At 41.9% G+C, this 13,652-nt stretch overlaps 1 protein-coding gene across 5 annotated transcripts in view; it reads right to left on the bottom strand.

Annotated features, from left to right (window-relative positions):
* Window positions 1-13,652, bottom strand: part of plcg2 (phospholipase C, gamma 2) — a 106,045-nt gene that overhangs the window by 64,179 nt on the left and 28,214 nt on the right. For 3 of the 5 annotated variants that reach the window (XM_086029070.1, XM_086029068.1, XM_086029069.1), the window contains exons 3-6: window positions 12,686-12,835; window positions 1,000-1,093; window positions 851-898; window positions 480-564 (exon numbers count right to left, since the gene is read on the bottom strand). In XM_086029070.1, coding sequence (XP_085885196.1) covers window positions 480-564; window positions 851-898; window positions 1,000-1,093; window positions 12,686-12,835 — 377 coding nt within the window. Of the gene's footprint in view, window positions 1-479; window positions 565-850; window positions 899-999; window positions 1,094-2,694; window positions 2,764-2,869; window positions 3,185-12,685; window positions 12,836-13,652 lie in introns of those variants that run through there. The other 2 variants (XM_086029071.1, XM_086029072.1) reach the window with 2 other exon arrangements.

Below are 13,652 nucleotides of genomic sequence, written 5' to 3'. Positions count from 1 at the left end.
GTTTTGCTTTGAATGTTTTAAAGCACTTTGAGTTGCATTTTTTTTGTATGAAAAGTGCTATATAAATAAATTTGATTTAATTGGATTTGATTATCATGATCGTCAACGCACCATCAGACCAGAGGAAACAACAGCACTTGTGAACTATATGCAAGGGTTTTCTACAGTATGTATGCCGGGGGTTGATATGGACAGTCAGTCAATAAAGCTAGACAGTGCATCAACGCCTTTGGTCTCTCACGCTGTCCTAGCAAGAGAGACAATATACAAATATACCCTGGTTAGCTTAGCGTTGCATCTGGTACAACTCAAGCAGGTGGATTCAAAATGTGTCCAAACGAACACCCTTGGTTTAAAGGAAGTTATTTTAAATATAAAGGAACCTTTCTGGAGGTTGACACGGCTGAATTAAGATTTCCACAGCAATAAATGGAGTTAAGAATAAAGACTCACAAAAGTAGGAAGAGTAACAAGAGTACCAGGTATTTGTCTTTCAGAGAGCGAACACTGGTGGGCTTGTAGTTGACCAAAGGGAGAAGAGTCTTCAGCTCCTTCATGGATATGCTGTAAAAATCACATGAAAATACATGATGTACAGTCAAATGATCAATCAATCAATCACATTTTATTTATATAGCACTTTTCATACATAAAAATGCAACTCAAAGTGCTTTAAAACATTCAAAGCAAAACATAGAATTATCTTCAATCAAAAGAAAAGATAAATTATTTAAAAGTTGTTGAAAGCCAAACTAAAAATGATACTGGCTTTTCTTCATATTCTGTAACTACAGCATGAGTAACCAGATAAATCAAGTAAACAAAAAGGCCTGTAGAGAAGCAAGTGTACCTGTTTGTCTTTGTTTGGTTGACAGAATACATCTTCTTTCTGAGCCAGCTTGAAACAAAAAACAAAACCTGACTTTAAAATCCTATGTTGTACTGTACTTGTATTTGCACTTGCATTTGCATTATAGGAGTGTTTGTGTGTTTGATTACCTCTCAATAATAACTGGAGTAGGAGCAGACAGTGTTTCTTGAACTAACATTTCAAGTCCAGTCAGCCATTTACACGCGTCCTCCACAGAATCAGCTTGGAAATAAATAAATAAATAAATAAATAAATAAATAAATAAATAAATAAAATTTATGAACACTATAGTTGATCTCTGCACACTCACGGTTTAGTACACACAAATTCTCATATTCACAATTGGGGGTGGGGGGGGGCTGTTTTTTCCATGATTTTCCTCCAGCTTTTCATGGAAGAAATATTAAAGACATGAAAAACCTTTTTTTTTTTCAATCCATTTCAATGGGAGTCAATTATTTGTGGAAAATATTAATTGAATGTTTATCAGCATTTTTTGAAGAATTTGGGGGGTTTGAAATAATGTCATGTCATGTCATGTCATCTTCCAAACCGCTTATCCTATACAGGGTCGCGGGGAATTGCTGGAGCCTATCCCAGCCGTCAATGGGCGAAGGCAGACAACACCCGAACTGGTCGCCAGCCAGTCACAGGGCACACATAGACACTGTCACTGAGCGGGAATCGATCCCACGCTGCCCGCACACAACTCAGGCGTGTGTACCACTACACTATCAGTGGACCTGGTTTGAAATAATGTACATATATACTTTTTCCACAATATATTTCAATAGGGGGTCATTTCTACACGGTCCCTATCCCCCACTAGTCTACTATAATGGTTGGGTGGGAGGACTTGCTTCCAAAAGAAGCCTCACAAACAAATAGGCAATTTTTGGATTACCCCACAACTTCAACAGTCATAACACAAAGACCAATATTTTATATGTTTCTGATAGTTTACAGTCATACGGGAAAACGGGAAAAAAATTGACGGACTACGCATTAAGGTGCATATTCTCCTGTTGGCGCTTAAGTCAATTTCTTACGCACATTTCCTGCGCACTTTCAAATTGCGGTGATTCTCCGATCCAGGCCTCTGACACACCCACCATGTGTAACCTGGATATGTGCGCAAACACCAAAGAGGCGTGATTCGGTGAAGTCGGATCGTGGAGTTTTCAAGGGACATGAGAATTCCACAGAGATCCATTTTGAAAATGTGGCACACTTTGATTGTGAAATTAATGGCCCACGATGAGTCGTGGCTGTTAAATTGTTGGTGTGCAGGTGCTTTCTCCTGCTCTTCCTTGATTGGTGGCCTTTGTCCCCAATTCAGCTGTCCAATCAGAGCAGGGAGAGTGACCAATTTAGTCATTTGCTTCAGGTGTGCCACCAGCTAAGAAATTAGTTAAATGGGACTTGGTTGCTGGTGGACATGGCTGGCTGCGGATGATGTAGTCAGTCCTTTTTGTGTTTGGTACCGCTGTCTTATGTTTAGTGCACCTTATTAGGCATATCCTTCATTTATCCTTTTGTGTAGCCACTCTATCCATTCGTTTTTTGCCATAACATCTATAATTCATTATTCAGTCCATTTTAGTCATTTCGTGTGTGCACTAGGGCGGTCGGGATTCGGGGTTGATCACTCCATTTTGTTGTATTCATATGGCCAGACTTTTGTAAGAGCACTTTTTCATTTACCCCTTCCAACTCTCACACCTAGTTAGTCCTTGCCATCTTGAGGAGGGGTCGTAACGCGCTATTTCACTGAACAATGAAAATAAATATTTGCAAAATAACTGCCTGAACATTTATTTTACCTGTTTAATGGGACTTCTGCATATCAGGGCTGTAGGAAGTCACTTTCATCTTTACGCAGGACTGCAAGTCTTTTTTGGAAAAATACGATGTTTGTTGTGTAAGCATTCATATTACATTATAAATGTGACCTCGGTCTCTTTCGTGTGTGAACATATGCGATCGAAAGTGACTCACGCTGCGATGCTTCTGCCCAGCAGGTGTAATGACGTCTCCCTCTCTCACTCTTTTTCCTGTAAAACCTAATCTTTGGGGAACCGAAACAGGCTTGTGCCGTCCTCCCGTCAATTCAAATAAAAGCCAGCAACACTACGTCGCGCATAATCCAAGTGAAACAAAAAACGAAATGAATCAGAAGAGAAAACACGACAAGCGCACTTCACAGCGGCCAGCCAGCAAGTCAGACATGTCTCTCCGATACGTCATAAGCACCGCCCCTCGATTTTACCTATGAAGGACTCTCGCAGCCCAGGCATCTTTGGAATACTGGCATGCTGGTGTACTGGCACATTGGAATTGGATTTTTTTTTTTCAATAAACTTCTAAAATAGGGGTGTCAAACTCATTTTTGTCGCGGGTCACATTATAGCTTGTATAGTGTCCCTCGGAGGGCCGTTACGACTGTGAACCCTGATTGCTTTATATCACATATGCACAACAAATTTATGGATAACTAGTTTTGAAATCAGAAGCCAGTAAATAGTTTGTTCAACTATTTTAAAGGAGAGATTGGTAACAAATGCTTGCAATATTTCATATATTATGTTGTCAGTGAAGACAATTTCAAAGAAACATGTCAAGTCAACACACATGATTTGCCTTTGCAGGCCACATAAAATAATGTTGCGGGCCGGATCTGCCCCCTGGGCTTGAGTTTGACACCTGTGCTCTAAACTGTGTATATTTTTGCCAGGCCTATGGTGAGATTTTGTAAATTTTTAGACTTTCAAAGACAACTTGGTTTTCTTGTCAAACTGTGTGTTGCAAAGGCAGTAGCGTTTCACAAAACATCACAATCTTCGTGTTTCAACATCATGAAAGCCTACACACTCTTCTGAGAAAATATCTGGTATAAAGTATATCTGGTTAACCCTGTAGGAAAGGTACATCAGATAAAAATGGCGGACATCCTGTTAGGTTCAGGGTATGTCTTTTTTGTAGGTCTTGGGCTGTTATATATGCTTCTCAATTTTAGTTGACTGAGGTGAAACATAGAACCGGGGCTGCTTGGTTAAATATTGTAGGGCTCATTTTCTTTTTCTTTTTTTAAACCATTAAAGTGACACTTGGGTGAGCTTAACATTGCCACTTATATAATAGGTTTGCACGTAAAAATGACATTAGCACTAAAATGGCCACCTCAAAAGACTCTGTAGTGATTTAAGGGCTTTTTTGTGATTAGGTTTACAAAAAATTTCCTCGCCCCTTTGCTGGGGCGTGGCTTATGTTATGTTTTCTGTCTCAGCTGTCCACGTCACGGGAGGGAGCCAGGTGTGGTAATATTGCTCGCTTGTTCAGTTCTGTTGTCTAAAACGGTGACCGATTGCCACCAAAATGCAAATGCACATTACTACTTTTGTCCATTTCAACCTGTGAAAATATGAAAGTGTGCTGCACAATAGTTTGGATTTATTGACATTAAACGTGATCTCATTATGATCACCTCCACAAAATCAAAAATACCGTGGCGATTGCCCCTCTACTTTCACAAGCTGAAGCGGACAAGAACATGAATGCGCACACGAACCCCGACTGGTTATATTTCGGACATTTAGCGACGCTAAACTCGTGTCAACTTTCAGTAGGGAGACGGCGGCTTGCAGAGCAGCAGGCAGATTGGAGCTTTACGCCTCCTACTTCCCTCCCCGGCTAAAGGTAGGATAATGGGACGGCTAATAGCAACAACTAGCTTCAGGTCGTTAAAACAAAAGGTGTTAGCATAACAACATTAGCTACTTACTAATCCGTCCAGCCTGCGTCGATTTTCAAGTCGCGGGGTTTCCTCCCAAGCAGTCGCGTGCGTTGTCAGACAGAGAGCCGCCAGAGAATGAGGTAAGCCCTCATCGAACAATTGTCAATGTTCCGCGAAAAAAAAGTTCCAGCGAGGCTGACTCCACAACTAAGTGTGTCCGCATTGGAACGTACCTTTTCGGCTGTTTACGTTCCAAAATTGGACTGCGTGTTGTCAGTCGAGAAAATGGGGGCATTCCTCATCCAAATAAATGGTAAATGGTAAATGTGCACGTCTACTCATTTCCACTTCAGTCTCTGTAAATATCCTGACTGGTGTTAAATGCCTCGCTCGTCCTAGCCGTGATCAGCAAAGAAGCAGTGTTTTTTTTTTTTTTTTTTAAGCAAAGAAGCAGTGTGCGCTGGTCCCAGCCTATGTAGCTCTGCTCACTTCCACATTTCCTCATTCTCATATAAATCAGCCACGGAGAGGTTGATCCTTTTGATATGTTGAAGTGGGCATTAGTAGAGATGTCCACATAAATTTTGGTGCCAATTTATCGCCGTTTTTGGACGTTACAAGCAATGAAAGTGCAATGATTTCCAATGGAGAGTTTGGAATCGGTTACTCCCGTGACTCCGGCTGAACAGGGATAGAACCGTAGGGGGTGCGGCCATTCTCCTCATTAACAAGACGCGTTATTCATGGGGTCACTATTTGCTAATTTCTCCCAAATTTATTGATAAAATAGAAAATGACAATTCTTTTCATTTTCCTGATCAAAAAGATATAAAGTGAACTTGTTAGTGAAAACATGGCCATCCTGGCCCCACCGTCCCTTTAAAGCCTGAAGCCCCTCATGAGATATCTGTCGTTTTTGGACTCACCCTTGAAAACCTGACATTTTTGCTACCTACAAAAGAATTAATATCTCAGCCCCTGTCGCAGATAGAAACATAATTTGAAAAAAAAATTGAGAGCTTAGACATGTGCCTTTCACACAGGCCGAGTTTACTAATCTTTTCTGTTTCAATCGAAGATGGAAGTGAAGCACTATTTCTAAATAAAAAAATCGAGTGGTAATTAACATGCTGTGTTTTCTTATGTTGAAATTGTCATTGTCTAAGAACATATATCTTAACCATACATCACGTTTGGATGGTTTTGCGGCTTTCCGCGAGCGTGTCGTCTATATCACTGCCGTGACTTATGTCAGAGCTCCCGCCATCGACTGTGCCTCCATTACTCGAAAACATTCTGAATATCCTCGAATAACTCACAACACCGTCACATGTATATTCTGATGCATTTCATTGGCTAAGAGACCGAGAATTAGATTAAAAAAAGAATATGACGTATACGCTCTACCGGCTGTAAAGGGAGAAACACGCAACAGCGTTCACGGCTTTAGTGGTAGAAACGCGGTTCTGCACTCCTGTCCTTAATGGGTTTAACAATATAACTCTCTAAAATGTATACATTTTTACCAGGCCTGTTATGTGAGCAAAGTTTCATATGTTTTCGTGGATGTGAAGACACTCAAAATCAGCGTCATTTTTCTTGGCAATCAGTGCATCGCCTGGGCAATGGCTTATGACGAAATAAAAAGCTTTGCTTTTATTTTTCATCTTTAATATCTTAAGACGAAATAACCACAGTTTAAAGCAATAAGGTAAAATCTGTAGGAGGAGGTCTGTTATGTGAGGATCGGGATTTAGACCCATTCGCAGATATGACACGGAAGTTGAAGAGTAAAAAGTATTTATACAAAGAAACAACAGAGATCAGGACTGGAAGAGAGTTTGCATCCTCACTCAAAGAAGGTTTGACGTACTGACAATGTGTCAGTGTGTAGCTCAAAGATTTAAACAACAAACAAAAAAAAAAGAAAAACAATTAGAAAACATGAAACTAAAGTCTAAATCAAAACCCAAATCAAGAACAGATTGGAGAAGGCCAGACAAGCGGGTCGTGGCGGGGACAATCTAGTGGCCCTCACGAAGGCCAGACACGAGGTTCTTGGCGGGGCCAGTCCGGTGGGCGTCCAGGAGGCCAAACGAGAGGGCCACACAGGGGATGAGGGCAGCCTCAGGCCTTGCGCCATTGTAGCAGAATCTAAGAGCAGCCGCAGAGGTTGCGCCACCAGAGCAGAGTCACAGGGCAGCCGCAGAGGTTGCTCTGCCAGAGCCGTCGTAGCAGAATCCAAGGGCAGCTGCCAAGGTTGCGCTGCCGGAGCCGTCGTAGCAGAATCCAAGGGCAGCCGCAGAGGTTGTGCTGTCGGAGCCATCGTAGCAGAATCCAAGGGCAGCCGCAGAAGTTGCGCCGTCGTAGCAGAATTCAAGGGCAGCCGCAGAATTTGCGCCGCCGTGACAGCGTCAGACTCTGGTGGTGCTGAGGACCTAGGATAGGGGCCTGCATTTGCTGAGGTGCTGGGAAAAGGGCCTGGCACTGCAGAGGAGCCGGCATGAAAGTCTGTAGTTGCCGAGGTGCCGGGAACAGGGCCTGACACTGCAGAGGAACCGGCATGGGAGCCTGTAGTTACCGAGGTGCCGGGAAGAGGGCATGGCACTGCTGAGGCACCGGGTGCAGAGGAGCTGGCATGGGAGCCTGTAGTTGTTGAGGTGCCGGGAAGGGGGTCTGGCACTGCTGAGGCATCTGGACGGGGGCCCATATTTGCTGAGGCGCTGGGGAGGGGCCCTGCCCCATCAGCCTGCCATCATAGAGGTTGGGACGCACACGAGACACGAGGGATTGGGAGTACAGATTGTGAGGAATGTAAACTAGAAGAAACGGGATGAACGGGACTAGGTGAAGAAGTACGCAGTGAACGAGGTGTCCAAAAAGGTGGGGAGAGTAGTGGCTTGGGTAAAGATTTGTAATGATGTGGCTTGGACAAAGCTGAGAAGGAACCAGAAACTCTACTCGGACACCTACGTTGGCCACCCCGCGGGGGTCCCGTGCAAATGGCCAACCGGGCACCCAAAGTAGGGTCTGAAGGGAAGGGGTCAGTGGTGGACACTAGCGGTACAGGTTCGGAATGACATGACGTGGAAAAAGCGGACTTACGGGAGGAACCAGAACCTCTACTCGGGCGTCTACGTTCGGCCACCCCAGGGGTCCAGTGTAAATGGCCAACCGGGCGCACAAGCTAGGGTCTGATGGAAAGTGTTCTGGAGTGGACACTAAGGAATCATCATCAGAAAAACGTGACAAAAATTGACAAGGGCTTGAATAGTGACTTGGGAAGGAACTCGGAAAACCAAAATCAGTATCAAAATCTCAATCGGAAACTAAGGGATCATCATCGTACAAAAACTGAGGAGGCCTTGAAAAGGCAGGAAGCCCCAAATCAATGTCAGAATCAGAATCAGAAATGAGATGAACCAAATCATGGCCATCTTCACAGTCAGAAAAATCAGAGTCTAAAAACAAAACATCGGCTGTTAAACTAGAAGGGGACTGTACAAAATTAGGACAAGTAGGTGGCAAAGAGGAGAGAGACATGGAAGAAAAGACAGAGCTTACACGAAGGGTTTGGGGGTGGTCAGCAGGCTGAGGGCGGTTGGAGGCAGACCGTGACTTGCGACGTCTTGAGCGACCCATCGTGAGGGAGCGACACGAGAGATTTCCAGTGAAAAGGCAAAGCAGCACCCGGTGAGACAATCACTACCTGATTGGAGGTGGAGGGATGTTTAGGAGCAGGTGGTGATGTCTTTGGCTTGAGGGATTGTGTCTGAGTTTGCTGGGTCCATGACTGGTCAGTACGTTCTGTCATGTGAGGATCGGGTTTTGGACCCATTCGGAGATATGACACGGGAGTTGAAGATTAAAAAGTATTGATCAAGAAAAATACAAAGTAACAACAGAGATCAGGTCTGGAAGAGAGTTTGCATCCTCACTCAAAGAAGGTTTGACGTACTGACAATGTGTCAGTGTGTAACTCAAAGATTTAAACTGTAAGACTTCAAGCCTATATGGCATCATAAAGCACAAAGCATAAAAGGACCAGAGCAACTGATACAAAATGTGACCTCTATGAAAGGCCAAAAATGCTGCTTCTTTGAAAATTTGTAGGGGACGCTACTGAGCCATCTTTGAAAGGTTTCATGAGATTTTGTGCATGTTTAAACCCTCAAAAGCAGCAATTATTTCTTGTCAAACAGCGCATTGCCACAGCAATAGCGTTTCATGAGAAATCACAAGCTTTATGTTTCAATACAATGAAAACCTTAACAATCAACAAACAGTAATGAGGTAGATCTGGTTAACCTGCCAGGATAAAAAACATCCAAGATCATGACATGTATTTCCTTTAGCCAGTTGCGGGCACCACCACTACAATGAAAAGTAAGTTTGTAGATGTTCTAAGGTCTGGTATGATCAACTGGGTCAAGCTACAGCAGCTTTTTCTATCACGGAGATACCCATTTTTAAAAGTAAATTAAAAATGGCGGACTTCATGTTAGGTTTACCATATGGCTCCAAGAGACTTTTTTGTAGGTTTTGGGCTGTTACATATACCGCCAACCTTTCATAGCTCTAGGTCAAACGTATAACCGGGGCTGCTTTGTTAAAAGTTTGTAGGGCGTGCTAATAAAATAAACTAATAATAAACTAATAAAATATTTGTGCTTTTTCCAGGCCCCATGTGTGTCTGCAAAGTTTCACGAGTTTTCGTGCATGATTAGACCCTCAAAAGTAGCGTTGTTTTCTTGGGGGAAAGTGCATTGCCACGGCAACAGCTTTTCACAAAAACTCACAAACTTTGCGTTTCAAAATCATAAAGGCCGAAACACTCTTCTGAGCAAATATGAGGTAAATCTGGTTAATCTGCTGGAAGAAAAACATAAAAGAAAAAAACATTTTCCTTAAAGTGGAAGTCAACCCAAACTTATTTTTCAAGAATATGTTCTATGCAGGCACCCTATTTGAAACAAGGCATTCTGATTAATATTGCGTTTTGTGGAATATGAGTTAAGCAGCAAAATCCACCCATAGCCATCTCAGGGGACAGCCATTTCGTCAGCTGCTTAGGGCTCAGATGACGACCAATCATGGCTCAGCTTCAGAAAACAGACGAGCTTTGATTGCTCGTTACCTGTGCCCTGAGCAACTGTAATGTCATTTTCAGTCAACAGAAGTGACAAAATGGCCACCCCCTGAGATGACTAAAAACGGGTGGAATAACTCTTGGTGGTAGCGCCAGTTGGTGGCACTACCACTAAGATGAAAAATCGCTTTGTAGATGTCTTCAGGCCTGGACTATCATCAAATTTGAGAAATTTTGATAAGATAGTATTATCTGAGTCAAGTTAAAGCAGCTTTTATTGTTACAGTTACAGACTTTGCGGCACCTTAATGGCCACTCCCTTCACCGAAAAGTCACAATATTTGACGAAGAGCAAGATCAACATCATAAGGCTTTTCTGAGGAATTTTCGGATGGATTTGGTCAACGAGCTAGGTGCAGTGCATTTAAGTGTGAAATAAGTCGTTTCTTGTTGCCACTAGGTGGCACAATAAGTATAACAAAACATTGTATTATATTACGGATTATCATATAATATGGAGAAGATTATTATGGAAAATATGGATTATATTATAGATTACTTCAGGCCACGACTATTTACAATATACAGTATACATGTGAAGTTTGGGACTTTTTGGGGGAGAGCATGTGCAGGGGAAATGTTTAACATTTCCTCCTTTATGGCGAAATAAAAATTTAACGCAAACTTTGATACCCCGCCCCATCATATAGCATTTCAAAAACTATTTTCTTTTCCCCCTGTTGTCCCAGGTGTTAAGATGGTACAGCTGAAGTTTGAAATCAACAGTGGACAGTGGTGTCCAAACTATGGCACAGGGGCCATTTGTGTCCCACCATTCATTTTACAGTGGTCCGCAGCATATACTAAAAATGACATTTGTCATGGCCCACAAGGCTAGTTTATAAAAAGAGGTGGAGGGAGGCACAGGTGATACGACTATTAATATATTTGTTCAAATTCTGCACATCTTTTCTAGAGATGAAAAGAAAAAAATTAACTATTTACAACTAAAATAAAAACAATTTCTCTTCAAAATACTGATGAATAAAGATATCTTAGCAGCAAAAATTGTTTCCAATTGTTTCTAACATCCAATTTATGAACATATCACATTAATCATCCTCAAGTAACTGTTTTAAAAATGGTCAGCTTACTACAGTTTGCTCCTGTTTTGGTTCTGAATGTGGGGATGGGATTCAGCAGTGCAGGGGTGGATCTAGTCTAGTGGGATACAGGGTCGTAGGCCACCCCAAAATCTTGCCTTATCACCTTTGACAGAAAGCTGTTATGTAACAGTTTTTCAAAATAAATAGAAAATATAAACAATATATAATTGCTTGCTTTACTGATTTTAGAGTGTAATAAATTAAAGTTGAAGAATTTTAAAATCGCCCTTGTATCCTTGCATTATTATGAACGTGGGCCTCAGATGAAAAGTTTGGTCACCTCTGCTCAAGAACAAGGTTGGAAAAATATTACCCTTGTAAATGTGCAAAAAAGGGGCAAAATCGGACATACCAAAAAATCACACCTGTTCATCTTAGCATATGACAACAATGGACATTTTTTGTATGTCTCGGGGTGCTACACATGCCTTCCAATTCTCATAGCCCTTGGTCAAATCTTGTTTTTCCACAATAGGTGGTGCTATAGAGCCATTTTTATGTAATTGTGCATGGTGACTGTAAAGCACATATGTCAAAGTGAAGGCCTGCGGGCCACATCCAGCTCGCTAGAAAGTTTTCTGCGGCCCCTGGGATGATATTGCTTTATTATTAGATTCGGCCCGCAGCAATATAGCAATGATACCCACAACACATTCTTTGTCTGTGTTGTTGCAGACCACAATAAATAGACGTGTCAAGTGGAATACGGGCCTGAGTTCTCTGACAGGAGCACCCACATCCATACCTTGCCACTCTAAAATAGGGTCAGCTGGAGACATCATACCAATATGATCCTCTACATTTTACTTCACATTATGTACAGTTCATACAAACTTGCAGCCCGAGTCAACCAGAAAATTGTTTCCAGTTTAGCAGGAGAAACGCAAACGGAAGTGACGTGCGAGCTGCCTCGAAAAAGTAGCAGTAATGGACTTTATTTTATTTTTTATTTAGTAACTCCGAAGATAAAAACACAACAGCCAGGGGGGTGACAAACTTAGACGCTAAGAAATATATTACAGATATATAAAGCGTCATCAGCAGGCGCGAAGGACTCGATCCAATCTGGACATTTTAAAAATTTTCAATTAACATTTTATCAGTCCGGCCCTTGGCTTGTCGCAAATTTTTTTTATTTGGCCCTCCGTCCATTTGACTTTGGACCCTGCTGTATGTATTTAAACTTTTGCCAGGCCCGATGAGTGTGTTATGTTTGAGTTTTCGTGCCTTTTTAGGCCCCCCAAAATGTAACTCATTGTGTAGACAATAATAATAGTAAATAATAATAATAATAAGAAGAAGAATTTCTACCAAAACAAGTGGAACTCACAGCAATCGCTGCCCGGGCCCTAACTAGGATTATAAACCTGCTACATAAAGTGAAAAAGGAAATAGAATTAGACTGTTAATAGCAGGAAACGAACATTCGCCTGCAGATCTAAATCTTATATACAAATTATAAAAGCGCACTTTAGCCCCATATAAAGACACCATATTGAGTACTGTTAATCATTACAAATTATTTTAAGACACCCATTTGCGGCCCAGCTACATAAAAATAAAAATGTTGATTAACTGAGTAGCCATCACCATCAATTCTGTCAGAGATACCAAACAGCCAAAAGGATGCTGTTTTTTTCACACACACGCAAAAAAATCTGGAATCTACCCCCGACTCAAAACAAATACATAGATAATTAAATAAATAAATAACTCAATAAATAAATGTTTGGGGCGGAGGAGCAAAACCACAATTATGATGGGGTCTACTGTATATGTACAAGGTTATAACATTTAATATGTTCATATTTAAGAATCATACTCACCTCCCAGACTCAAGGTGTTGAGAACAAACTGTGACCCATAGAAAATGGTAAAACAAGTATTTTCCTCATGTTTATCCTTGCCATCTTTGAAGCGCTCAAAGTCTTTAGAATTTCTCCCTGGACGAACCTCTCGGATCTCAAATAGATCCACTGAAACACAGAAGGGCACGTTTCAATAAGAGTGAATCATTACAATTATGTAACATGAGCAGTCAAATTTAATCACTAAGTTTTCTCAACCATTGCTTCAGCTATGCACCCTTTGGTAAGTCAAATAAAACACATTTCTAATTACCTTAGCCAAGCATAAACGTTTAAAAGCGAGTAATATTGTTTTGTATCCGTCTGCCCTGTCAGTCAAGTCAGTCTGTCAGGTAGAATAGCTGAATACTGAATATTGAATCTGGCGGCGCGATTCAATTGAAATTAATGTAGTTAGCGCGGGCGGGCGAGGTTATGCGCGGGGCGGTGTGGATGATGCGTTTGGAGTGGTGGGACGCGGAGTGAAGCCCCCTAAATTCCAATTAACTTTTTTCCCTCTTCGTCTCGCAGCAGCCAATCAGCATCGGGGAGTACTGCATCACACGCAGCGTCCTGTACACTCGGCGGGTCATGTGAAGAGCGCAAAATGGAGTAAAAGAGTATCGTTGCGGTTTGTGGACATCCCGGGCTATATGATACAGCCAGTTCCAACTAACGGGACAAGAAAAAGACCAGGCTTGGAGAACCGTGAGCAAGGAGCTTTTTATACCTGGTATGTTTTCACTTTCTTTCTTTAGTTTTTTACATCTGTGGAACATTACCAAGACGACAATATTGTTTGCATTAGTTTTAGCGCAGTGTCGGCCACTTGTTTGCGATATCAAAACCTTTTTTTATTTGCCCCTCCACTCTCCGATGTGCAGGAATGAGGTTTCAAATTACCTGCGGTCAAACGCTCATTCTTCCTTTTCTTCTCCCCTCCATG

Source organism: Filicampus tigris, chromosome 4, assembly GCF_054856515.1.
Source record: "Filicampus tigris isolate MCC_2025a chromosome 4, RoL_Ftig_1.0, whole genome shotgun sequence".
Taxonomy (NCBI): domain Eukaryota; kingdom Metazoa; phylum Chordata; class Actinopteri; order Syngnathiformes; family Syngnathidae; genus Filicampus; species Filicampus tigris.
This window is presented reverse-complemented; position numbering and strand designations above follow the sequence as displayed.